This window comes from Mirounga leonina, unplaced genomic scaffold, assembly GCF_011800145.1.
Source record: "Mirounga leonina isolate KUSES-001 unplaced genomic scaffold, KU_Mleo_1.0 Mir_150, whole genome shotgun sequence".
Lineage (NCBI taxonomy): Eukaryota > Metazoa > Chordata > Mammalia > Carnivora > Phocidae > Mirounga > Mirounga leonina.
Window position 1 is genome coordinate 12,138,330 of NW_023270374.1, and position 27,932 is coordinate 12,166,261.

At 42.5% G+C, this 27,932-nt stretch overlaps 1 protein-coding gene across 1 annotated transcript in view; it reads right to left on the reverse strand.

Moving 5' to 3' along the window:
- Positions 1 to 27,932, reverse strand: part of SPTLC3 (serine palmitoyltransferase long chain base subunit 3) — a 147,370-nt gene that overhangs the window by 17,786 nt on the left and 101,652 nt on the right. Inside the window, exons 8-9 of the mRNA XM_035005830.1 lie at positions 24,513 to 24,732; positions 16,378 to 16,504 (exon numbers count right to left, since the gene is read on the reverse strand). Coding sequence (XP_034861721.1) covers positions 16,378 to 16,504; positions 24,513 to 24,732 — 347 coding nt within the window. The remainder of the gene's footprint in view (positions 1 to 16,377; positions 16,505 to 24,512; positions 24,733 to 27,932) is intronic.

Below are 27,932 nucleotides of genomic sequence, written 5' to 3' on the forward strand. Positions count from 1 at the left end.
GGGGGGGCACCTGGAAAATGGGTAACTCGCTTGCCATAATATTTGTATCACAGTCATGAGAAAGATCAGTGAAGTCAGACCACTGACAGGTGTGAATGGCACCCTAGGATTTGGAAGGTTTGGGTGGGTAATAGGGAGCCGTGGTAGCATCATGAGCAGGACATGCCATGTTCTGAGGGAGTTTGGGAAAAGGAAGCTCATGGTGTATAGCATGTGGATTAGGATGAGGGAAAAACTGGAGGTGGTAAGACAAGTAGGAAGCCAGAGTGGCAGCAAATGTCTGAAGTGGGTGAGGAGGTGTGTGTTAGGAACTGTTTTGATCTGTGGCAGGAAGGCAAAGGAGGCAGCAAAGGACAGGTCCTGGGCTGAGCACCTGAGTTAATGGGGTCCCCTGAAAGGTCTCTGAGAAACGATGCAAGTGAAAGTGGCCACCAGCAAGTCCCACTGAGGGCGCTACCTACGTGATTCAAACCTCTGGCTTTCAAAGTGTCCGCTGAGGGTGCACTGGAGAAGCCTCAGACAGGGGGTGTGGGGAGGAATTGAGGGAAGTCTCAGCAGAAGGCAGATCAGACTGCCCTGACCCCGCTACAACAATAGCATCAAGGCCAAGTACTCAAGGACTCTGAGCCCAATTTCCTGGGTCCAAAATCAGCTCTACCATCTCGAGCAAGGTACTTCAACTTTCTGTAACTTGGGATCTTCACCTATAAAATGGGAGTAACAACAGTGTAATAATAATAATATCCATTACATTCTGCTCTGCGGATTAAATGTTCAGGACTTAGAATAGCGCCTGGCACGCAATAAGCCCTATATGAGCATTGTAAAATTTAAAAACTAGAAATGTCTTATAAAACGGACTTCCATGTACACTTCATTTGAAAAAAAATTCTGTAGTTCAAAAATGTTGAAAACTATTCACTTGAACCAAAGAGCAGACAGACTGTCTTGGATTTGTGCCTAGGGCTGCACCCCTGAGCTCAGTGGGGGTAGCCTGTGGTACCTGCACCCAATCTGGCTGTTCCTGGGCTCTTCTCAGTTTTTTGTTTGTTTGTTGTATTTTTCGTGGGATTTTTTGGTGTCTGGGACATGTCCTCCAACAGCTTCTTATCCACCAGAATTAAGTGTTCACCGAAATAATTTTCATTTTCAGTATTCAAGTTGAAGCGTATGGTCGCTGGAAATCTAACTATGTTCAGTCCTCCTATTTTAGAAGAGTAAAATGAATTTTAGGGACACTAACCAGTACTTAAGAGCTGGGCAGCTGAGCCTTTAGAAGGGACTGGGCTCTCCCAGAAGAAAGAGATTCAAGAAGAGAGGGCGGATCTGAGGCGAGGGAGATTCTCCATCCGCTGGCTTTGAAGCGGAGGGGCTACGTGGTAAGGAGTTCAGGAGGTCTCTAGGAGCGGAGAGGGGCCAGCTCACGGCTGGCAAGGAAATGGGGACCTCATTCTAGCACCCCCAAGACTGGATTCTGCCATAAATACGTGAGCTTGGGAGAGGAGCCTGAGCTCCAGAAGAGAGGCCAGCCACAGACACCTTGATTTGGCCTTGAGCAGAGAACAAACTGTGCCCAGACTCCTGACTCAAGGAGACCGTGAGATAATAAATGATGTTGTTTTAAGCTGCTAAATTTGTGGCAATTTGTTATGCAGAAATAGAAAACTAATACATTTGTTCTCTCTAGCCCAGAGCACATGCTGGGCTTCTCCAGGCACAAATCCACCTGCTTAATCCTCCCCAGCTGTGGCCGGTACGGTAGCTGGTTTTCTCCACAACTTATCCAGACAAGAGTGGGGCTGTGGCATGGCACCCATGGCATTTGGGGTTTTTGCTGCTTAGCTGAACATGAACCAGTGATGGGAAAAACACAGATCAGTGTGGAACAGCGGCATCCCTTCACCCTCTGAGACGCTACGGCTGGAACCGCGTTCTTTCCTTCTCCAGTTGTGCTGAGCCAACATGGAATCCCACGTGTGTTCCATCACGGACCCCCCCATCTCAGCGTCCATCCACACAGAGGAGACAAAAGCCAAGAGGAAGCTTCTGTAGGAACTCAGAACTGTGTAAAAGGATATCTTGTTTGCAGGGCGGGTGGAAGGAAGTGGCCACACTCACCTTTTGCCCCAGTACCATCTAAAAGACAAACAGATCCTCTTTACACTCCTGCTAGGGAAATTTTGTAAGGCCTCAAAGCAAGTGCAGAATTTACGGAGCTGCCCTAACCCTCCACCCTTGCCTAACTCTCAAGGTGAAATAAATGAAGGGATGGAAGTTCTGGCGAGCCAGTTCTGCACAACCAGACAAGCCTCCCTGCCTTGCTGGGGTTCAGTTTGCTGGCTATTTCTGTGTTGATGGGATAAACCCAAGCTGTCCTATGTGCACAGAAGCATCAACAGGGCAGAGAGTCAATGCCTGTCACTTGGCTGGTCAGCCCAACCTGTGGTCCACACATACAAAAAAAGGCCAGGTAGGACTTTCTACACCCCGCTCCCCCCAACACAGGTGATCAATCACGAGGGAGGCAGCCCCTCAGTAGAAAGCCAGCGGAGCGTAGCACCCAGCCATCTGTTTTGTATTAGCTGTTGCTGAAATGCCAGTGGCCTGAAACCTTTAGAAAGTGCAGAAAGCCCCGAGCCTCTTTCTCTGCCTCTGTCCGGTCCCCAGCAGGTAACCAAGCACATATCTTCAGAAAGCAGCAGCTAATGCCTCCCTCAACAATGCCTGGGCCTTCGGAGGACCCGATTCAGGTGGGGTTCTCTGCGGACCCCACTCACGTTCACTGAGGGACTTCCAAGGGGCCGAACAGAACAGCATATTGCTGGGCTTGAAGGGAGAAAAGAAACTGTAGGAAGCTGACCTTGGATCCCCTCTCTGCCCAGGTAGGTGCTAAGAAACATGAGACCTTTTAAAATCGCATATCTCATTATTAGTTTCGTTTGGTTCTTTGGGTGTTATTTTGTGTTCACTGCCTCTTCCTCCCTTTGAGGAGGACACAGAATTCCTGGTGAAGAGTAAATGAGCAAGGACAGTCCCAGAAAAGCTTGGTGATGTGGACGGATTGGGATAGTCTGCAGCTCCCACACAGCACTGAAGAAAAGCAACAGCTTCCAAGGGAAGTTTGTGACTGTATCTCATGTCAGATATAAACAGTAAGAAAGTGAGAAAATTCGACTGGAGAGCAAATTGCTGTCCCCCAGCGTACTCCCCCCGCTCTGCCCCCCCCCCCCCCACCCAGCGCTAAATCTTCTCAGTTAGTCACTCCCATTTTTAAACCTATCAAACTCAAGTGTAAAAATATGTGTGCCCTGTTCCGGGACCCAGAGCAAAGGTCCAAGGTCACAGCTGGAAGGCACTGGTGCCTCTTTCTCCAAGTCCATGTCGGGTTAGAAGCAGGGTCAACACCTCACCTGCCAATCTCATGATAAAAGTTCACAAATGACCAGGATGAATGAAATAATCCATACAAAATGATTTAAAGATGAGGCATGCTCGTATTTTCCAGTTCGAGTGCATTATATTTTAAGTCTCACTCTTTTTTTCTTTTATCCTTAGGTTTTCTCTCCCGAGGGTGAAAAAAAAAAAAAAAAGGAAAATGATGGAGATTCATAAATTAATGAAGTTCCTTGAAAGACCTTACTATTGTATTCCACTCTTTCTCTTAATAACTAAATAAAAAAACAGGTTAAGCCTTCAAAAAATTTGTTTTGCAAATCTCAAGTACGGGACAGCACGAACAACCTGGAGTGAGCTTGCCCATGTAGATATAACAGAAACAAACAGTGCTTCTCAAAGTAGATGAAATGCTTCAAGTGATGTGGGGATCATATCTTCACATGAACTCAATCTTGACATGAATTCTAGTTTTACTTCTTTATCTGGTATAGAGTGATAAGTCACCTTGACTAGTCACCTTCTGGGTCCTGGTGTGATGAACATCAAAGCTTCAATCCTTCTTCAAGTCTCTTAGCCTCCTTTAAGTCCATGATCCCCAAAGACCATAATGGTGGCTGAGTGTGAGGTTTGGGGTGGTTCAAAATGAACCCCTCCATTTCAGATAACTAGCCTAAATGTGCATGTTTATAAATTGCATGTTTTAAATTGCAATGTTCTATGTTTTGTCCCATCACATTTCCCCCTCCAAAAAAAAAAGTCCTACTTGTTGAGAGTATGTTACTATTTCCAAAATATACATTCTTCCCTGTTTTGGCCTGACTTCCAGAGCTGTCCCAATTTCATATCATTTTAATGTCTTCTGGGGAAGCATTATGCCCAAGGTCCATTTTCTACCTCCAAAAAGTGTACAGTACTGGGGATTTTAGCAACAAAGTAATGATAATGATCTTAATGCCTGCTGTGGCCTGGGACTATGTTCTGTGCAAAAGAAGCCAATATGGTTGTAGTAAAATCCAGACTAGGAGCCCTGAGAGTCTCTATAAAAGGAAGAGAGATTCATCTTCAGTCCTTTGGACTTTGTTTTTCTTTTTGTCTTAGCTACTTTTATTCCATTCCAGGTCAAGAGTTTATTTACTCAGTCAATAGGGAAAGATTGGGAAACTGTCTAAAATATACAATGTCTTCCTATAGTATACATCCATCAAAAGTCTGGGAAAGAATGTCCTGGACTGAGGTTAAGTACTGTGGCAAAGCCTGGCTAGCTATTCACTGAACCCATTTCCTTCTAGGCAGACAGTTATTTCATTTCGCTGGCTCCTTTGTGGTCAGGCAAGGTCATGTGGCTGAGTTATGGCCAATAGAATGTGGGCAGAAATGAAATGTGCCTTTCCAGTTACGGCCCATGAACACATTGCGTACACCATCCCCTCTGCTCCCTACCCCTTCAGTGGCAAGCTTGGAAGCCATATGTTGAAGCTGGAGAAGCTACAAGATGGAAAGAGGTTGGATTCCTGGAAAAGAACTACCTGTGCAACAGGAACACCCATTTTGGACTTTGTATGACCAAAAAAATAAATTTTTTATTGTGTTAAGTCACTAATATATTGGAGTTTGTCTGTTACAGCAACAAATTACCTTAATTAATACCAGCTTTATAAGACCGTGTATACCATGAACACTTTCAAGGGTTCAAAATCCTAATGCCCTTCTACTTTTCATTGGCTAAATGGTATAAAGGGAAACTGTAATTTTTGTGCAAGAATTTTAGTTTCTCAACCTCTCATTACTAGTCACCAAGTAATGTCATGAAAACATGAAGTTTCTTGATTGAAAAAGATCCTAAGTGCAAATCATCATTAAGATGGAGGAGGGGAGAGAAGGAGCGCCCTCCCCCCTACCCCCCGCCAACTCCAGCATACTCAGTGGAAAATGCCATTTTCCTAAGAATCAACCTATTCTCCTCTATTTTAGATATGTACTTTGCCTTGGACAGAGAGGATTAGCTGGTGGTCAGTCCTTGCTGATTACTGTGTATAAAAAAGTCACATGCACTTTTGAGCTTTGGATGTCTCCATAGGAAATGTTAAGTAAGGGACTCAGCTAACTGTTCGGATAATTAAAGGAAAAACTCCATTTTTGTTTCTGCTATTTGGGTAGCATTGGCTTGAATTACCCAGCTTACTCACCTCTGTATTAGATGGTGTCTAGACAGAGCCTTAATATATGTGATAATATAAAACCATTCATTTATCAAAAGAATAGAAAAGGAACCCTAGATTTGGGCCCATCCATGTATCTATCGAGGAAGTGATTCTAACTCCAGTATTTGAACCAAAATAATACTATGAGTGATTTCTAAAGAAACCATAATTGTTTATAGGTGGTGATTAGGTTCTAAGCCTTGTCCTGGAAATCTGTTTAGTCCCAAATCTAGTCACTGAGTATTCATTCATTTACATATTTGATGCTTAAGACACAATTAATTAACCAAACGCTAACTATTTGGAAGCCTGGGTTGGGGGTGTGTGGCTAACACAGGAGGGAAACACTGCAGGAGATGGAGGTGGGAAGCAATATTTTCTGAATGCAGTCATTGAGATAGGGCTTAGAAGGTCAAATAGGGGTTAGGAGATAAAGACTGGGTATAAGTGTGGGGCACCTGGGTGGCTCAGTCAGTTAAGCATCTGACTTGGGCTCCTGTCATGATCTCAGGGTCCTGGGATCCAGCCCCGCATTGGGCTCCACGCTTAGCAGGGAGTCTGCTTGGCACTCTCTCTCTCTCTTTCTCCATTTTCCCTTCTCCGCCTGCCCCTCTCCCCACTCATGCTTGCTCTCTCTCTCTCAAATAAATAAATACAATCTTAAAAAAATAGGTATAAATGGGTTGTGGGGAGAGATGAAGGCCTTCTAGATAGCAGAGATATCATAAGCATACATAAGGGAGGTACCAATGCTTGGTGAATAGTTGGTGGGATATGGCCAAAGATTACACTGAACGGGGTCATTCATTCTGTCAACATTTACTGCTTGGGGTTGGGGACAGTATCCCTGTCCTCACGGCATTTGTATTCTCCTGAGGGAGACAGACAATAACCAAGGAAGTACCAGGTGCTGATAAGTACTATGAAGAAAAATGGTGCAGAACAGGGGAGTAGAGACAGTAACCCACAAAGAAGAGGGTGATATTTTAGAAAGGGTGGTTAGGGTTGGTGGCAGGAGTTAGAAGGGTCATTCCAGCATGAACTCCCATTCCAAGATGTCCTGAGTCCAAATTTCATCTGGGCCCTGAGTTTGGTTCTGAGCCTGTTCTGAGAGATAAGAGGAGTGGCAGAAAGCACAAGGTATTTGTGTCTGGGGTCAGGAGCAAGGAAGGTCTTATGCGGTAGTCAAGGGATCAAAATGAGGAAAGGTTGCAAGCCTCTGGGGAATCAGAGAAAGTCCCAATTGTTTTCTTTCAATTTGAAGATAGATTCTCTCTTTGTCTGTGAGGCTAAGAAAAATTTTATCGGTGCCAATTTTTTACTTATCTGGTGATTTTAAACGTGATCTAAACTTGTTCAACGAACAATATATGCCCCCTTTCCATTAATTTCTCCTTTTTGCACAGAAACCAGTCATCTTTAGCCCCTCAGATATTCTCAGTGACTAGAACCAGGGATTTTGCAACGAAGGGACAGAATACTCAGTTTTAATTTTAGAATAGGCAATGTCACCATAGAATAGTGACACTGTAATATAACCAAATGTAGATTTAAAAGACATCACCTCCTCATTTCAGGAATGGAGAGCCTCTCCATCCCAGAGGCTGGATACTCAGAGGGAAAAAGGAGAGCAATTCCATTAGCTGAGAGCCTTCATTCCCCAACCCTGCCAAAGGCGGCATGGGATGTGCAAACAGAGTTTTGGGGCCCAGGTAGGACTTCTCCACAGATGGAATGTTTTGAATACTTCCCAAGTCAAGCAGGAAATAAAATCTCAGAAAGATTTAGTGTGAGGAGGCCCTCTGTTGGGGAGTGTGTCTATTTAATACTTCCTCCTCAGATCCTGGGCCCATCATGGTTTTGAGTTGCCAATGGGCAAAGGAAGCCACCTTGAGAAAGAATTCCTTGTATTGGCACAACGGCCTGGGGTACTTAGCTTTCGTTTGCAGACTCAGTTTCAGCATCCTCCCTTAGCCTTATTGCTCAAGTTCACCAAAACCAAATTTTCCTGTCTCTGTTAGGCTTGTTAAGCCTTTTTTTCATATTGAAAGTGGAGAATTGAGGCAATTATCTGGATAATATCTAAGTTTGATCGGTAATATCTAAGATGACTGAAGAAGGATCCTAGTAATACTGTGGCTATTTGTGTTGTCCTCTTGTAGCAATAATCTCTGCATACTACCTTCAGAAAACATCAAATTAATAAGATAAAACACCCTATTGTTCCATCCTGTCAAATTCCCATAGCTTTGAGGATCCTATATATTGAACTGCCTTATTTCCAGGAGGAACACAATTCATTATTTCATCTTAATTTTACCTTTAGTTTTTCCTCTACCGATATAATATCCAGACATGTGCCCCCCTGCTACTCAGAAACTCCCTGTTAAAGGGCAAAGGGGGAGAAGTGTGACTTTGATGAAAAATAGGGAATTTCATTTTTCTTAACTTTATTGTATAAGCCTGGGAGATTTTATTAATAGTGATGAAGGTTTAGGCTACTGAAATTGGATATTATACATTAGGAATTGGAATTCTGTATTTATTTTGTCTTGCAAGTACATTCTCACTACTGTTTTCATTTCTAGGGATACTCCTGGCCACTCAATTATAAACATCGAATATTTCCATGCATATGATAGCAAAAAAGAGGTTTTGTGATAAAAAAAAAAAAAAGTCGGTGTTCATCCCAACAGCCTAGCACTGAAGTAACAGCAGGGAGAAGTATAGTTAAATCACAGATATGATGATTTTTCCTAAAGCCATTTTGGTGAAATAAGAAATGAGTCAGCTAGTGGAGTCATTCAAATGTAAGTACTGAGCTGTTAAATATAGCTAGAATTGTTCCAAAACTATTCCTGTCTCTGGTTAAGCTTTATATCTAAAAAAATTGATGTTACACAAGAAATTAAAAATGTTACATGTCCAGATTAAACTTAGATATTCAAATAAATGGGTCTGTAAATTGCATGCTGGCAAGGAGGCAAATGTTTGATAAAATGCATAGTCGGTATTTCATCCTGATGTGAAATTGAAAGTATGACAAAATCTTAGTATCTGATATTCAATAGGTGTATCAGGTTGAGCAGACCAACTTTTCTTAGAAAAGTGCCAATGTCATTTCAACACCATGTCATCAAAATTGTAACAATCACAGCAGGAAAATAAGTAGCCAATAGGAAGCTGATAATTATAGTGCAAAGTCAAGCAGACCCCACAGAGTGATAGGAAAAGCCATTTCTCCCAAGTTATGAATGTGAAAGACTTTGTTGTAATTTATTTTAACTTATTAAACTTCCTTCTTCATAATTTAATTTAAACTTAGCAGTTGCCCATTGGGGATCTCCTTTCTCACTGAATGGAGTTCACCAATTGAAGATGCCCTAAAGAGCTGAAGTAATTATTATACTTGGTCCATCCCAAGCAAGAGACACAGGTTATTAGAGAAATGGCAGTCTCTGTGTCAGATGTCTGCTATCAAATCAAATAATATAATCAGTACTGTGCTCATGAACTCCTAATGACTTTCTGTACTTCAAAAAGTTATACAGAAGGGCAGGTTGAAGGGAGAGGCGGTTGTGAGCACAGGTGTTTTGTGAGGGTGCAGAGCTCTTGGCTATCAGGCCCTAGTGGGTTGTGGATTTCTTATGAATGGAGACCATCATGTTCCTATCACCAGTGGTAAGCACAGTGCCTGACACCTAGTAGGTCTCCGTTACATATTTTCCAAACTGAATTAAAAATAAAAGTGCTAAGTCCCAATTATGCATTGGCTATAATACAGATGCTGATAATGTATCTGTTCTGGGCCATCTTTTCCTCCAAAGGATCGAGCAGAATCTCTGAATACTTAATATTGGCCATCTCAGCATTGAGTTTGCTCATAGTCAGCCTCTTTCTTGGGATTCTTGCCCTATGTCTATATTTAGTTTTGCTCTTACATCTATATGCTAATTACAATGCCACTGATGTCTGAAAAATTTGCCCACGTGTTCCCAGTCATCACTTCATGTCTCATGGAGTGATGGGACAACCTGATGGGAAGGAGAAACTGAACTGACTACAGATCATCATACAGCTGTGATTCTCAAAGTGTGGTCCCTGGGGCAGCAGCATCAGCATCGCCTGGGAGCTTATAAGACATGCAAAAAGCATTTCTGAGCCAGAAGCTGTCAGCAATCTGTTCTTACCATCCCCCATGGTGATCCTGATACAGGTTCAAATCTGAGACTCATGTCTCTACATAAGGGAAAGGATAAGGGCTGTGTGTGTGTGGGCGGGGGGGCGTGTGCTTGTACAGAGGGAAATCTAAAGAGAACAGAGGATGGAATTCTGGCAAATGTAGACAGGGGCACATACCTCTCAGAAACCAGGAGGAAGAACAGATAGAAAAAAAAAAAAAAGAACCAGAAAAGAAGAGCATCTCCACAACTAAGAGAAGACTTGGAAGAGAGGAAGAGGTAGAGATGTCAGTCAAATCTGGCCGGAGAAGGGCCAGTGGCATGGGTATACAGCAGTAAGCTTCCAGGGGGCAGAGGCAATGGAAATGGGCTGAGGACAAGCTCAAGTTGCTGAACGCTGAGTGGGGAGGAGGAGGGGGAAGCAGGCAGCAAAGGCCCCCGTGTCAGGAAGATTTGCAGCCATGGAAGAGATGCAACTCGCTGGCTGGCTGAAGAGGAAGAAGGGGTAAGGGAAAGCTTTTTGGGATGAAGGAAGTGAACAGTTCATCACTCAGAAAAGGGGCAGTGGCTGTAGCAGGTGGGAAGGGAGAGAATCAAGCACAGAGATGTGAAGGAGACAAAGGTCATTTATTTGTTGAGCTAAGAGGGAAAGAGAGGATTCTGTTTTTCCACAAACATTTGTTGAGAACCTGTAATGAATTGCCTGGCACTGTCCTCAGTGTAACGAATAAAACAGACAAAATGCTTGTTCACCTGGAGTTTACATTCTAGGGAGCCAAAACGAAAAACAAGGCGATGTCTATGTCATTTGTCAGGTGCTCACAAATGCCACGAAGACAAGAGTGAGGTAAGGAGAATCAGAGAGACAAGGAGGGAGCGTAGTTTAGGATAAGGTCACTTCCCTAGTAGGCTGATGTTAAGCAAAGATGTTAGGGACGTGAGGGATAGGGCTGCACAAGTAATTGCTCAGAGATGCTGGTCTAGAGAGGCTGTCAAGGGCACAGTGTCCCTGCAGAAGTCATTCCCTGCATTCTAGGAAGAGCAAGGAGGCCAGCTGCTTGGAGTGGACCAAGTGAGGAAAAGATGGTGGGAAAATGGAAGACTTTATCCTGAGAAGCCTTGAAGGCCACAGTCTGAACTTCACACTCAGTAAGATGGGGAGCAGTGAAAAGTTCTGCATGGGGGGTATTCTGAGTTACATTTTTTAAAAAAAGATTACTTTGGCTTCTATATGGAAAACAAGTCCTACAAAAGATAAGAGCAGAAGTGGAGAGAATATCTAAGAGGCTACTCCAGTAATCCAGGTGGGAGCTGACAGAGGTAGAGGCGGGGCTGGCAAGAAGGGACCAGATTCTGGACATATGGCAAAGGACGTGCTTTGGGATTTGCTGATGGAGCAGGTGGAGGTCTGAGAGAAAGGCAGAGTTCTAGGATGAGTAAAATTGACAGTCTGGAGAAGGGCAGAAAGCAGATGAATTAAAATAATAGTAATAATAGTAACTGTTAGCTTTTATTGAGTATTTCCTATTTATCAAGTGTTGCACTAAGTCCGTTATCTGTACCACGTCATTTACTCCTATGGACAAGCCCAATTAAAATTAAGAGGTGGAGGCTAAGTGAGGGTAAGCAGCTTGCCTGTCATGGAGTGAGGGCCGTTGGGGACCGGGCCCCATGCCATCTGGCTGCAGAGCATACACCCTTAATCCTCCGTGAGATACATCCTCTATTTTCTCCCCAGAGTGCAGAAAGGGAGGGTGGGGAAGGAAGGCCAAAACTGGCAGTTCAAAAAGAATATTGAAGGATTCACTGAAAAACATGCATCCAAGATTTAAATAAATAATAATAAGACACCTGTTGCCGGTGCTTTCCTTAGGGGAGTTGTTATGGTTTGGGGCTCAGCCTCCTGTGGCTGTTTCTGCCAAGGCTGTTTCTGCAATCTTCCTGGGCCTCTTCAAAAGTGATGTCAGTTACAGAGGGTCCCCAGTACTAAGTGATCCCTTCAGCTGCCACACGGGTGTGGAACACATTCCTGACCTCCAGTCCTCTGAGATAAACATCCCCTCGAACTTGTTTAGCAGAAACACTGACCTGAAATCGAGAAGGCCAGTGAGATGGAAGTTGAATCATGATGTATTTATTAAGCCGAGCACTGGGTTTGACACTCAGAGGAACATCAGATTAATTCAAGACACATTTCTTGCCCTTAAGGGGCTTACAGCAATGATTTGGCTTATGGACCACCCAACGACCATGAGGATGGAGAAACCAAATCTCCACCTTGGGCTCATTGTGCTGCACGATGTGACAGGCCAGGAGATTGAAAGGGCCTTGAAGCACGTGGAATGCATGCACGGCCCACAGCTCCTCAGCCTGTGTGCATGAACTCCACGAGCAGCCTGGCTGCAGAGTGAAGGTGGCTGTTTGTGCATAAACGTTGTCATTTCACTGAGACTGCTATTTCATCTTTGAACCTTGGCTTCAAAGGAACACTGACCTTATTCCTGTAGCTTGCCTTTCTTTGAAGCCTATGGCTTTGCATTGCAGATTAAAGTGAAGATATTCATCAAGGGACGGATCTGGCCAACTGCTCCCCAAACTCAACCCAAAACAAAGCCTTGAAAGACTCCAATCACAGTTGCAGTGGAGTGGGCCAAAGATGAAGGCTTGGAGCCATGATCTCTCAGACCCTGTAAGGCAGCTCTGGGAATGACATAGTGCATCCCTTTGAGCTCCGGGCAACTTTACCCCAAGAGTCCATATATCTCAGCAGAGAGGGGTGAGTTAATGCAATATTCTCAACCTGTCCTATTCATTTTATTTAAAGCAGGCATTGTTATAAATGAGGCCAACATGAACATTCACTGGTGTTTTTGAATTCTTCAAAAGATGTGTTAGACAGAACCATCTGAAACTTGGTGGATGATTCTGTCAGTTTTCTTTTCTACTACTTTCCTTTGTTCACCCATTTGAAAAGAAATTGTCTTATTTTTCCCCCTGGGTTCTCCCATCTTGGCTCTAAGAAAACAGACTTCACACATTGCCTTCTCTGTTCTTTATTTTTTTCTTTTCCCTATTAAGGTGGCAAGAGGAGTAAAGTGAGAAACTTCAACTGGGAGGTAAAAAAATAATAAGCAAATAATTCTTTAATTATAAGGCCTTATAGAGAGAACCAAGGGAGATACCTCCCACCTCAAAGGAAGAAAAATTGATGATAGATGACTATCAAAGGATAAATGATCATATCTTTCAATGTGACTTTTCTGCAGATCTTCAGCTGTGATCAGATAAGCGGAGTGAGTTCTGTCTGTGATGAAGCAGGAAATCAATCCAGAGGAGGGAAGGGAAAGATTGTCAGGTTGCCTACATGTAAATCAACTGCTTCTGATAGCATATACACTAAAGGGCTTAAGAAATTAGTGATCCTTATTGAGACATAGGCTAATTTTCAGGTACCTTTTGTAGTTATTCATCTTTAAAATAAGACCAAAGGATAATTCTGGTCATTGTAGGACAATTCATGTAACTTGCATTTTAGCTTAAATCACAAATAATTGTTTTCCATTAAGAAATGCATGAGGCACAATGAGATACCACCTTACACCAGTTAGAATGGCAGAAATTAACAAGACAGGAAACAACAAGTGTTGGCAAGGATGTGGAGAAAGGGGGAACCCTCTTACACTGTTGGCGGGAATGCAAGCTGGTACTTTGGAAAACAGTATGGAGGTTCCTCAAGATGTTAAAAATAGAGCTACCCTATGACCCAGCAATTGTACTACTAGGTATTTACCCCAAAGATACAGATGAAGTGAAAAGAAGGGGTAATGCACCCCAATGTTCATAGCAGCAATGTCCACAATAGCCAAACTGTGGAAAGAGCCAAGATGCCCTTCAACAGATGAATGAATAAAGACGTGGTTTATATATACAATGGAATATTACTCAGCCATCAGAAAGGATGAATACCCACCATTTGCTTCGACATGGATAGAACTGGAGGGGATTATGCTAAGTGAAATAAGTCAACCAGAGAAAGATAATTATATGGTTTCACTCATATGTAGAACATAAGGAATAGCTTGGAGGACCATAGGGGAAGGGAGGGAAAACTGAATGGGAAAAAATCAGAGAGGGAAACAAACCATGAGAGACTCTGGACTCTGGGAAACAAACTGAGGGTTTCAGAGGGGAGGGGGTTAGGGGGATGGGGTAGCCAGGTGATGGGTATTAAGGAGGACACATGTTGTGATGAGCACTGGGTATTATATGCAACTAATGAATCACTGAACACTACATCAAAAACTAATGATAGTAGCTAACTGAACATGATAATAAAAAAAAGAAATGCATGAAGTTTGGGGTGCCTGGGTGGCTCAGTCAGTTAAGTGCCTGCCTTCAGTCTGGTCATGGTCCCAGGGTTATGGGATCAAGCCCTGAGTCGGGCTCCTTGCTCAGTAGGGGCATCTGCTTCTCCCTCTGTCCCTCCTGCTGCTCGTGCTCTCTCTCTCAAATAAATAAATAAAATCTTAAAAAAAAAGAAATGAGTGAATTTCAAGAAGATCATCAATAATGGCTTTGTGATAAGCCAAGTGCTTCAAGACCAGTCTTTTTCATACAACCAGACAATTCATGTGGGCACAGATACAGCTCTATTTCTAGCTTCAGTTTTAAAAGGTTGAAAGATATTTGCTTATCCATATCCATATCCTTTAATTTACCAACTCCTTCTCCCACAAATCTGGGTGTGGTCATATGCTTAGTTTTGGCCAAAGGATTATAAGCAAGGTGGTAAGTGTCACGTCCAGGCTGATGTTCCCCTGTTCTCTGCCACGGGGATCCCGGAGTCTAAAGTAGCCTGAATCACTGCTCCTATGGACGATAGCTGTGTAGAGAGTTATCTGATTTGTATTAGACTTGGTATGAGCAAGAAATAAAACTTGGTTCTGTTAAGCCATAGAGAGTTTCAGGGTTTATTTGTTATGGTGGCATAACTTTGCTTATCCTTACTAATCCAGGGCTTTGGAGGACACTAGTCTTACCTCACTTCCATTGTAAGACTCTTTCCTACTGCATCCCGGAGTTGTGGTCCAAACACTTCTCATCCGAGAACTAAACACCTCAATAATAGTAGCAAATAATGGTAGCAAGCAATTATATGATGCTTACTAAATAATTGTTTTCAGACATAATTTTAAGTATTTTATGTATCTTAATTTACCTAATTCTCACAAAAGCATGAGCTCATCAACATTATTTTCCTCATTTTATAGCTGGATGAACCGAAGCACCGAGAAGTCACTTGCCCAGAGTTGAACAGACAAGTTAAATCACTTGCCTATGGTCACAGAGCTAGTAAACAGGATTCCAGTTTACTTTCAGTTTCTGCCCTTAACCATTGCACCACATGGCCTTCCTAGATTGGATTTTTATTTCCTTTTCACACAGACTATTCAACAAGGGACAGAATCATAAAACTCCAAAGACAAGGTTGGAAGAGACTTTGGAGAACCATCAAATTACTGCATTTTACATGGAGGGAAAAAATCACTCTGCAAGCCATTTTCCTGCTTTAGTGAAAAGGAAAGGTCTGTCTCAGGGGTTTTCAAACCAGTGTCCTGGGCGGCACTAGGACTCAGGAGAAAGACCTGAGGGGCTGTCAATACGGAGGTAGGGGTACACACTACTTCAACCAGCCCAGCCCTGTTCTAATCTGTCTTATATAGTAGACTTCTGGGTAAAATTTGTACGTGAGTAAAGTATTCTGCTGTTTTAATAAAATTGGGAAATGGATCTCCCCATGCTTCTACTGAAATAGTAGGCTTGGAAGATGGCAGTAAACAGTGGAAGCCTTCCCACTAGTTGGGAGGTGGGGTGGAACACATGGATTCCATGGCCCAGTGACCAGTCCTGGGGCTGGGAGAATTTACTACTTCCATAAATGCACTCACGAGATTGCCTGGAGGCAAGAACTGCCTTATTCATCATTGTATCTCCACTGTGATATGTAGTAGAAGCCCTATAAACTATATCTAAAAGATAGGAGGCTAGTTCCAAAAGGCTTTGCTGAAACAATTTTTCAAAAAGAAGATTAAGCTCATTTGGGTTGAGCAAAGTAGCACACCAATGTAAAAAAAAAATGGAAATGGAAAGTTATTGTGTATGTTTTGTCCACATATCCTCAAATAGGCAGTGGTGGCCAATCCCTCCCCAAACCCTACTTTGTTCCCAGGGAAACACAAGTGATGGTCCCAAGCAAGCACAGGCAAACACATACAACTGTTTGCTTCATTTTAACACAACTGATTATACAAAATTATCCAGATTTGCTGATCACATTAAGAGGTGAATTAGAAAGTTTTCTTTGCTTTAAAAAAAAAATTCTTTGTGTGTGTGTTGGCAGCAGTTTTAGTACATTTTTGTACTATGTATGATCATATATCATGTACAAATTGGGTTTATACAAATTGATTTACAAATTGGGTTATATTAAGACAAAGGTGTGTATCTGAGAAGGGGGCAGATTGATGAGGCAGAAGGAAGGTAGAGAGAAGTCTAAGAAAGGATTTATGGGAGTTGTCCCCCCCTGCAGACCCTCTTACCTTGCGTGGTACCATCCAGTCCCATGATAAATTTCATTGATCTGATGATTTGCTCAGCTATTGGGGGGCTCATGGATGTAGCATAAACAGCACTATGTGAGTGAACTCTTAAATAATCCACAAGGTCCTTTAATAAAAGAGGAAACCATAAAAGAAAGCAGATAAGTCTTAGTGTTGGTTGTGAGAATTATATTTAGTCCCCTCTTCATCCACCATAGCACAAGACATTAGATTCTCGAATGTGGTCTGATTTTCAAGGGGCATCCCCAAACTGTTTATTTTTTCTATCTTTTCTTCTTAGTCTCTCCTTTATAAACCTACAAGGTATACAAAAGTGGGATGCTGAGAATTTGGAGTTGAGGTCTGTAAGGCAAAACCATATGTATAATGGAAAAATGATTTCCCAAACATTTGTTGAATACCTAGCATGCACAGGCATTGGCTTAGTATTTAGGAGTATCCAGGAATACAGGATGTGGTTCTTGCCCTTGAGAGTATAACATTAGATTGAGCCTATGGAAAAGTAATGGGAGGAAAAGTAACAGGATACGCAGACCAGTATATGCAAAAGGGCTATAAGACTGCCGAGGAAAGAGAGGGGTATTACTAGCTGGAGGAGACAGGAAAGACTTCAGTGAGGAAGTGGAATTCTCTTCAAGAATGAAGACAGATAAAGAAGAAAAGAAAACTTGGGGTAGGGGTAGGAAGTGGCAGAAGGGAGAGGTGGGAAATTCAACCAGAGTGTAGGTTAGGACCTGATAAACTTTGGTTATGCCTTGGACAGTAGAGAACTATTGGAATTTTTGTGCAGAACTATTTGGGGTGCTGACTCACTGGAGTCTGCTGGTCTTCAGTGGTAGGAATGATTCTTCACTTGTATGCCTGACTCCCAAGGCCTAATATAAGGTGCCAGGTAAGCCCACTGAAAGCCTTAAGACATTCTAATAACCCAATGCCACAGTGGGGAGGGCTGCACTAGAGGTGCTCAGCTGTCTATTGGCTGACCAGACCATCCATTGGCCCACCTGTTCTCGCTCATGGCTTGGGACCCTCAGGATGCTCTGCAGAAAAGCTAATGGACTAATGATAGCTCTCTGAATTAGCAGTGAGTCTACAAAGGATCAGCCACCTTTTCTTCAAGAATGAGGAGACAGTTTAGAATCCCACTGAGGTGTCTTCTCTGATCATTCCGTGGTAAAGGTGATTGGGAGGCTTTGGGCAGGCCCATCTCCTCCTAAACCCCCTTCATTGGCTACCTTCAAGCTTGGGACTGTGCCCACCTTTCACTTTTCCTTGTCTCTTGGGGAATGGATGGCATGGTTGTTCACAAGCATTTTAAACATTCTTAGCTCATCTTCCTCAGTAAAGTGAATGGCCTGTCTCAGAGGTGGTTGGTGATGTGATGCATCTACCTGGCCCATGGGGGACCTGGCAGCTCCATTCTGTCCCTCCTGCCTCCTTCAATGTGACCTTCATTCTAAATTCCCCCTTCCATGCATCCTTCTTCCCCAATTTCCTTTCTCCCTATTGTCTTTCATTTCACACTCTTCATTTCTTTCATTTCTTCCTTTTCTTCTACTCTGATTCCCTTTCCCTCTTTTGTTTCAAATTCTTCATTTAAATCTTTTTTTCTCTCCATTCCTAAGTATTTCCTTCTCCCTTCCCCTTCCCTTCCCTTCCTTCCCTTCCCCTCCCCCCCTTCCTTATCCTTTCCTTTTTCTCTTCTCTCCCTACTCTTGGGCCTTCTTCCCTGCTTTCATTTTTCCTTCCAGCATGTTTGTACAAGGACTTGCTCCAGGCTCCGTTCTAGATGTGGAAGTCAAAGAAGAGAAGGAGGATGGAAAGGCTAGTCCCTGGCAGCCATCATCCACTTACATTAAAATTAAAATTAAGTTTCTATCTATTCTTTTGTTTAGTGAATCTCATATAAGCAGTTGGGTAGGTTTTCACTATATTGGAAGAGTATATGCATGATGATGGCCTGACTTAAGGCACTGGCCACACAGTATTTGAAAAGTTCACTCTGGAGGATGGGGAAGGGAGGAGCACCTAAAGAGAGAGAGTCATTTTCCAGAGTAGCTGCAGCCAGGCTGTTCACAGCTCTATGCTCAGTGCTGCTCCATGAGCAGCAACAAGGGTTTTCTTTGTTTGTTGAGAGTTGGTACCTCCTGACAATGCTGGGGAAGCCAAGTGGGAGAGAGTGGGTAGGACGCAGGCAACAGGATAATGGGGGCTCTTGTGGACTAGGGCTGGAAAAGGGCTGTTTCAAGGAGGTGATCTGGCCTTGAAGGGTGGGGGGATTTGGGCAGATGCAGAGGAAGGGGGAGGCATGAACCTGTGCTAAGATTAGGAATGAGGACAGAATCTTATCATCAAAGAATAGAGGAATCAGTTGGGAGTAGAGGGAGAAGCTATTGCTTCCAAGACAAGGTTATCCCCGTGAAGGGAAGTGTGACCGAGAATATACAGGACAAGCTCTGGAACTGGACTGCTTGGGTTCAAGTCCTGGCTCTCCCACTTACTGATATGTGACCACTGGCAAGTTACTAAACCTCTCTGTGCTCTACTTTACTTCTCTGAAAGATGAGATAATGGTAATACTAACTTCAGGGTCATTATGAAAGTTAAATGAGTTAATATATATATAGTGTCTAGAAAAGTGTCTGGTACATAGCGAACACCCAATGAGATTGGCAGTTATTGTTAATGGATTGTCAATTTGGAGACTCTTAGAGCTGGGAGCATGGGTTAGGACCAAAATACAAAAACTCCTTGAAGTGTCTCTATCCCAGACCCCTCATTTGGCAGAGGGTGATGTTCTAAAGTTAGGGAACTACACATTGGTACCCCCAGGGAGCAAACCAAAAGTTTTCAGCCCAGCTCTTCCTCCAGCCTTATTGGGGTAGTAAAGGTAGGAGGGAAAATAAAGGAAAAGAGAAGCATTTTAAAGAAAAGAGTACCTAGACTTGATGACAGTTGGCATGGCCCCCAAAACATAATAGGGCTCAAAGTTAACACCACAGTTGATATTCCTTGGCCACTTGAGGCTCCATTTTAAGAACTTTACATGGATTAACTTATTTTACCTTCCCAATCACTCTGAGGTAGGTATTATTTTTATCTCCCTTTTATAGTTGGCATGACTGAGTCACAGAACAGATCAGAAAATTATCCAACCAAAACATGGTTGGATAACAAGGATTTGGACCCAAAGAGCATGACTCTGGAGTCCCTATCCTTAGCACCACACTATATATAATTCTATTCCAGACTGGAGACCTGGCTAGCCACGTGGTGATGGGGGAAGGCTAGCCCAAAGCCGAACTCCTTCATTTCCACTCCACCTGTGGTGCTTTCCCTAGTTCACAGATTGCTCATTTTTGGGGTGGGGAGGAGGGGTGAATCCCCAATATACTCAAGTGTTAACAGTACTAAACTACAGACTGAATTGCATCAGTCTCAAAATGCTTTGGGGCTATTGCTCTTATTTCTCCAAAGTGAGTGAGATCCCCTTGAGAGCAGGGATGGGGTTACACACTCTAAAATCCACAGTGGTGGGTACCTAGTAGGGGCCTGATAAATACTGGTGATCTAATGAAAAGCAGAAGGGTTTTAGGGACTGAGGAAGGATGGTGAGGGTCCCTGAAGTATATAGGGAACTACTAAGCTGCATTCTTAGGAACAAGTATAAAAATATTCTCTTAGTCTTGGGGCATCAATGGCGAAGATCAAAGAAACAAAACCAAGCTTCTTTGGGTTCCTCAAGGGTTCTTGTCAATGTCCCCAACACGTAATTTTCCTTTCCAAATTGGGAAATTTCATAAAGCCAAGGTTGTGTGCATTATTAGTTTGAATAAATGCCTCATCAGTGCAGTTATCATTCCCTTTTAACATTAAGACTATGTTGCCCACAATCTTATTTCTTTTAGACTGGGTCCCCTTCCTCTGAGGGTCTGATTTTATGGACACATCTAATTTTCTTGCGTGCTTCAGAAAGTGGGACTCCTTAGGTAACTTCTGCAGAGCATCAAGGAAGGTCTTGATGCCCTGTTTCTGATTCCCTCTTGCATTCTGCCATTGGGCATGGGGAGCCATGAATTAGGAGTTGGCTTTGGTCTCTTCAAGGAAAGTCTGGGTTATGTCTTCCTTCAGAGTGGGTTAAAGGTCTCCTCATACCGAGGTTTCCAAGTCCATTTGTAAGTTCAAAACCCTGATTATTTTCTCTACCCATAGGGCTGGAGTTCAAGGGCAAGGGTGGTTTGCTGAGGAAATCAGACAGGAGGCTCTTAGAATAAACATCTTGGTGTTTATACTGTGACCCCCATTTACTTCAAAGGGCTGTTAAATGCAGCCCGGGGCTGAGCACACAGGGCAGAGCTGGCTCCTGCCAGGGGCCTGCCTTTGTCTGGCGCCCAGGTTTCTGGGGCTAATGCTCACCCCAAACTTGGCTGCCCTGTCTGACTTCCCTCCTCCGGAATTCCAGCCCTGCGACCTGTCAGTCATGAAGGCTACCTTTGCTTCACTCATTTGCAGGTCTCTGCTCAGGCTGGGGAGGCTATGAAAGCCAGTGTTTAGCAGCAGACATACAAGGGCACTCAGGACACATGCCCGAGAAAGACTTGGACTCCCCAAAGCAGGGTCTTTAGTGTTGACCACACCTTCTCAGCAACTGGACTGACAGAAAGTAAAAAATAAACATAAACCTAATTTCATCAGCTCAGGTATCCTTCAAAGAAGCCATTCATGGCATGGAGCTCTGACAGGTGGAGACAAGTAATTATCTCTGACATTTCACCTCAAAGGTCTTGAATAGACAGAATGTTCCAAGTTGGGTTGTTCACAGATCATCTACAGTAGCTCCAAACTCAAAGTGAATAAAATAGCAAAATCTTGCTGGCTCTGGAGAGACCATTTTGTCAGTTTCCCTAAGGAGGGGAGAGAAGGTTGAGGCTGGGGCAGTAAATTCCAATAAGCAGAGATGAATTTATCGGACATTCTGTGACAGCCAGCCTGAGGCCAAGACAAAATCTCTACTCTCTGTGGTACTATCTTAGCAAATCAGTTTTTTTCTCCCCTTGTTTGTTTTCAAACACTTTTCCTTTCGTGACAGATCTGGTCCCTAACGTACATGTTCCTGACCTTGACCAGCTCCAGAAAGACTTCTAGAGCCTCCTAGAAACTGTTACTAGGAATATAGTCCCTCTATTACTAACCCTAACGTTGACATTTAAAAAGAGAGCCAGACAGTTTTATCTTTGTCTAGATTTTTTGACCCAAGTAGTTATTTTCAGATCTCAAGAAAGATCCCCATGAACATAGTAAAATTGAAATTATTAGGGTTTCAGAAAAATGTAAAGTCCTAGTGTGTGTGCGTTAACATTTTTATGGTTCATTTTGTTGCTTTTGTACCCATTATTAGAATCCTGGATGTTTTGCTGTTACTCCCCCCTACCCCCCAGTTGAGGTATACACTCCAAAATATCCAGGAAAAAATATGATGAAACTCTATAAAAACTGTACTCTAATTATTTAAATAGCTAAATATAAAGATCTCTTTCAAATTAAAACTGTTAGCATTTGTCCAATCCTCTGTCCTTTTAGTTAAAAAACATAGTTTAAAACATACTCTAAGTGAAAATTTTTCGCAAAAATAATTCAAAATCCAGGGGAATAAAAACTATGATTTAAATGGAAACTACACATAATTTAAAATTAACATAACTTAAAAAATTGAAGGTACAGATGAGCAGATGCAAAAATTCCATTAACTCTTGGGCTTCTCAGGTTGGAAGGAATCCAGTTTATCTGCGTTTGCCACAGACTCATCAAAACCATTCCAGACAGGTGTGTATTTGACTGATTTTGAAATCGTCAGGGAACGACGCATATAAACACTTTTCACAAGTGGCCTCCAGTCTCTCGCTCACCCTCACGTCTTGAAAACTGCCCTATGTTTTCTAGGTTTTGCATCTTGTTTGAGGGCAGTTAAGTCTCAGAATAGGCTAAGGGACCTCTGCCAAAGACGCTCTAATTCTTGCTGCCATCTAGTGGTAAATTCAGAGACTGCAGTGTAGTATGGAGGGGGCGGAGAATGACAGAGGCTCTGGAAAGGGAGCGGGAGGTTGGGGGGTAGGGATGATGCTGTTCTCTGGATCCAAGCATACAGAGAATGAATATTTTAAAGAGCAAGGAAATGAATAGATCTACACATTTTTCTGCATTGCGACTAATGTAAATAATAACTTTCCATGATTTCCCAGTATCTATCCCAAATGTATACAAGTTACATAGACAAGAACAAATACACTTTTAAAATAGTCCCACTAGCTTGAGGGTAGAGAGTAAGAGAAACCAGAGTGAGCTGGTCCTAACTTCAGGCCAGTCATGAGCTTTTGTTTAAGTGGGTATCTGATGAAGGAACTCCAGGGGGGACATGTGACATCTACCAAATTTGACAACATTTCAAGGATCCGCTCACTTCAGTTTATTCAGGTGCCCTTGGTTCAGGAAACAGAGTTACGCTTGGTTAAAAATTTTGTAGCTCAGAACTGCTGCTAAAGTAATCACAAAACCACAAGCTCACAAAGCAATGTAGCCCGGATAAGGGACCTCCTGAATTTGAGACCCTCCGATCCCTCTGCTTCCACAGTTGGGGAAGGGAACATTTAACCTTTCACCAGATTTAGCTAAATTTTGTAGGATCCTAAGCATTCCCGATGTTTTTAGCATTACCCAGCTAATTCCCACAGGCCAGTGGAGGGAGGATGGAAAACAGTGCTTTGGGCTCAGAAGAAAGTAATGCTTGTTGAAGGGTCAAGACCATTGAAAACCCTGAACATTTTAAGCATTTGTGCATCTCATGGTCACAGTGAAGTCTGTTGTTTTAAATCATAGGCTTTCAATGGCCAGACTGTCTTCTGCTGCAATCCCTGATTTGTCTAACTGGTTTATCAGGAGTCTGAATCTTATTCCTGCTGGTGACAATGAGTAAGGAATTGGGAATTTTGTATAAGCTGTGGATGCCACCTGCATGCACTGGTTTTGGGCCTGGTGTGCCTCCTTGGTTGGAGCCAACATCACTGTCACAAGTCACTCTGGGACAGGTGTAGGCTTGTCTGAGATAGCTATCAGGATTTGGATACAGGCAGACTACTGGCTTCCTTATCCCTCATATCCAGGCTGAATTTTTCACTTTCTCTTTCTCCCTGGACCCTCTCTCCTCTCTTTAATTTCTTTTAAACATTTATTGGTTTATATTGGCAACCCCCTTGGTGATATTGGCTTAACACTACAGGGATAACACTCCATAGTCTGATCCCATCGGATCCGAATTTTAAGTCATGTAGATAAGACATGAGAGGGGCATCTGGCTGGCTCAGTTGGTTCAGCATGCGATTCTTGATCTCGGGGTCATGAGTTTGAGCCCCACACTGGGGGATAAAGATTACTTAAAAAAAGAAATAAATAATAAATAAAATCTTTAAAAAAAGATATTAGAGGGTGGCACAATTTGACCTATGGCTTATCCAAAATTTGGGAGAGAATTATTTTGCACAGAAAATCTCTTAGAAGGGCATTTCAGATCTTACTACGATTTTGATTAAAACTCTTAAAATCCAGAATTTGTTGCACAGGGTCAACCTCATTAATATCTGACCTTTGCCCACTGTTGCTGTTACCTGCTTTATGTTTTTCATGCCACAAAACCCAAACTACTTATAGCTCTGTAACATCCCCTTATCATTTCTGAGGTTTGCTATATATTATCCCCTCTTTTTGAAATATACCCTCCCCCCATCATTTGTCTACAAGGATGATACTTATTCTGAGACTCCTTAGATGCTACCCTGCAGAGTTAACCATCCCTCTCCTTGTATTAAGTCTTTGCCTGGGTACACTGCTGGTGTCATTTTATTATAATGTGATTATACATCATATGCTCTTCTTCATCACTAGAGGGAGTGTTCCTTGCCATTCTGGGCCTACGTGACCGTGGACCCACCGTATCCAGGCTGCCATGATCTACTGAGGTGTGCTGAATTGAGCTGAAGCTCTCAAGGAATCCACAGAAACCCTGCGGACTGTGTCCCCAGAGCATTCAGGTTTTAAATAGACACAGGGAATCCCTGGCTTACCTTCCTTCCAGCTATGTAACCTCCTGCAGCTCCAAAACTTTTGGTGAATGTGCCCATAAACACATCAACATCTCGAGGGTCCAGTCCAAAGAATTCTATAACACCCCGACCGGTTGGGCCCACGGACCCAATACTGTGAGCTTCATCTATGTAGAGGTAAGCCTTGTACTTCTTCTTTAGAGCCACGATCTGGGGCAGATCCACGATGGAACCTTCCATGCTAGGGCATAAGGAGAAATGCTTGTCACTTGTGTATACTTTCCTGGGAAGCCCTGTGACGGTCTCCCTTCCAATCCTTTTTAGACAGCCTTTCCTGACACCAGTCAGTGGTGACAGGGACATGCAATTCCTTTTTTCTTAAGGCATATTTTAGTTGGCTGAGGCAACCTTCTCAATCTTGTAAAGCTAATCTGGCATTATTTTATTTGAAAAAAAATAATTTATGTTCAATAGATTGAAGTGCTTTGAGTTGTTAGCTAACTCCCAAGTAAACAATTAGCTTACAGCATTGTTGATCAATTTATTTGTAAAATCAGCTAGTGTAACTAGACTGAGCATTTTGGATTCTAGGTATTTTGCTAGTTTTAATGAAATTGATCTACGGTAATCTATCTTTGTCAGCTTGCTGCTGTCTATTGGACCAATTCTATCTGACCTAGACTCAGTGCTTGAATTGCCAAAGAGTAAAGGAAAGAATTAAAAACACACAAAAGAACTTTGCTTAAGACACATAGTATTAAAAAAAGCACAATAGAAAGTTCTTAGGGTCTCCTGTTCAGTGCTCATTGGAAGTCAAGGGTATTTTGAGGCATCTGGTAGTGTCCTCTCTTTCTGTTCCTTTAGGGCAATGGTTCTCGTTCTTGAAGGAGCATCAGAATTCCCTGATTTGTTAAAACACAGATTATGCTCCCCTCCATGACCCTGAGTTTCTGATTTGGCAGGTTTGGGGTGGGCTGAAAATTTGTATTTCTACCAAGCTCCCAGGAGACATCCTACTGCTGGTTGGGGACAACATTTTGAGAACCACTGCCATAGATGAACCCTTTTGTTTTAGCCCTAAGTGCCTAACTTTTCATAGTACTGTAAATTGCAAAAATACTTCAAGTCCTCCAAAAAAGGGAAAAATATGAAGTAAATAAATAACATTCACATTTACATGGCACCTTTGGAACTCAATGGATTTAAAAGGACTTTTGGCTTTAGTCAGTTCTCACAACACTTTCTGGGCTGTGTCTACACCACACACAGTTTTGACTGCACTGACAGGCGAATTCTATGAAAACACACAGACTCTCATCCTCACCACACAAAGGAGCTTGTCAAACAACTCAAGCAACCCTTCAATTTAGTTCAAGAACTAATCAATTGATGCAAACAGAAAGTTGAACTTATCCCTTCTTCCTAATTAGTTTATTTATTAAATTTAATGTATTATAAAAATAAACATAAGTGTTAGGTCAATTCAGTCAAAATAGTCCGGCTGGTTGTGCAGTTACCCCAGGCCAAGAAGTGTTGGTTTGGAGGGAGTAGGATGACCATCAAGTGCAGCATTTGTGCTTGTGTCTTCTTTAAGGACTTTATTCTTTAGAGCAGTCACAACAAAACTGAGCAGAAGGTAAAGATTTCCCATTTACTTCCTGCCCCACATACGTGTAAACATCCCCCACCAGGGCAGTCCATTTGTTACAAATGAACCTACACGGACACATCATTGTAACCCAAAGTCCATAGTTAACATGAGGGCTGCCTCTTGGTGTTGTGCATTCTCTGTTTGGACAAATGTATGATAACATGTATCCATCATTATGGTATCTTACATTCTATTTTTTACTGCCCTACAAATCCACTGTTCATTCCTCTCCCCACCCAACCTCTGCAACTACTGATCTTTTCATTGTCTCCATAGTTTTGCCTTTTCCAGAATGCCATATAGTTGGAATCATGCACTATTCAGCCTTTCGGGATTGGTTTCTTTCCACCTAATAATATGCATTTAGGTTTCTTCCATGTCTTTTCATGGCTCGAGGGCTCATTTCTTTTTAGTGCTAAATAGCATTCCATTGTCTGGATGTCCCACATTTTACTTATTCATTCACTGACTGAAGGACATTTTGGTTGCTTCCAAGTTTTGGGAATTATGAATATAGATAGTATAAACATCCATGTGCAGGGTTTTGTGTGGACACAAGTTTTCACAAATTTGGGTAAATACCAAGGAGCATGATTGCTGGATTGTATGGTAAGAGTATGTTTAACTTTGTAAGAAACCACCAAACTGTCCTCCAAAGTGGCTCTGCTATTTTGCCTTCCCACCACCAATGTATGAGCCTTCCTGTTGCTGCACATCCTCATCAGTCTTCCAGATTCTGGCCTCCTAACAGGTATGTAGTGGTATCTTAATTGCTGTAATTTACATTTCCCTGATGACATAGGATGTGAAGCATCTTTTCCTATGTGTATTTCCATTTTCATATCTTCTTTGGTGGGGTGTCTGCTGAGGTCTTTTCGATCAGGTTGTTTGCTTTCTTACTGTTGAATTTTAAGAGTTCTTTGTATATTTTAGATAATAGTTCTTTATCAGGTGTATCTTTTGCAAATATTTTCTCCCAGTCTGTGGCTTGTCTTCTCATTTTCTTGGGATGATCTTCCACAAAGCACAAGTTGTTAATCTTAATGAAGTCCAGCTTATTGCATTTGTGTTTTTCACAAGGTCATTCTGAATGGCTGGTTTCAGATTTTAATGGAATGAAAACCAAATACACTCATCTTCTCTTACATAAGTCTCTGAGTTAATTCCAGTATTTTTTTAGATTGTTTGTTAACATGGTTTTCATTGAGGGGAGAAGGTACGGCCATCTGACTCAACTTAGATTGTAGCCACACCACTTACCAACTGAGGACTTGGGCAACTTACATGATGTCTCTGCCTCAGTTATCTGAGATGTAAAGTAAGCATGATGATGGAACCCTCCTTATAAGGTCTTTCCAAGGCAGCCTAGAAATGATGTTTGTTAAGTGTCTGGCACATAATGAGCTCTCATTGGGTTGTTCCTTTTTTTAGGAGGAGCTTAGGAGGAAATGTTTGCAGTGAGGCTTGACTTGAGAAATGGGGAGCCCTTGACAATGCTCTGTGTTGAATCTCTTAGGAAAGAGGCATATGGGTGTCATACATAATAAACGGCTATATGCCCTCAAAATTCTAGGATCTACTTCTCATCTTTAACATGTTATAATTTGGTAACACAACTATGCTGAAAACCTGACATGTCACAAATAACCATTCTTTGTTCTGGAACTGAATTTGGTAGGAGGCAGAGTTAATGCTGAACAGTTTGAAGACACTCAAGGCAGCTAATTAGCCATCCTTTGCTGGGGCTGGTCTAGCTGATGTTGGGAGTCTGCCCACCTGGTTTATATTTC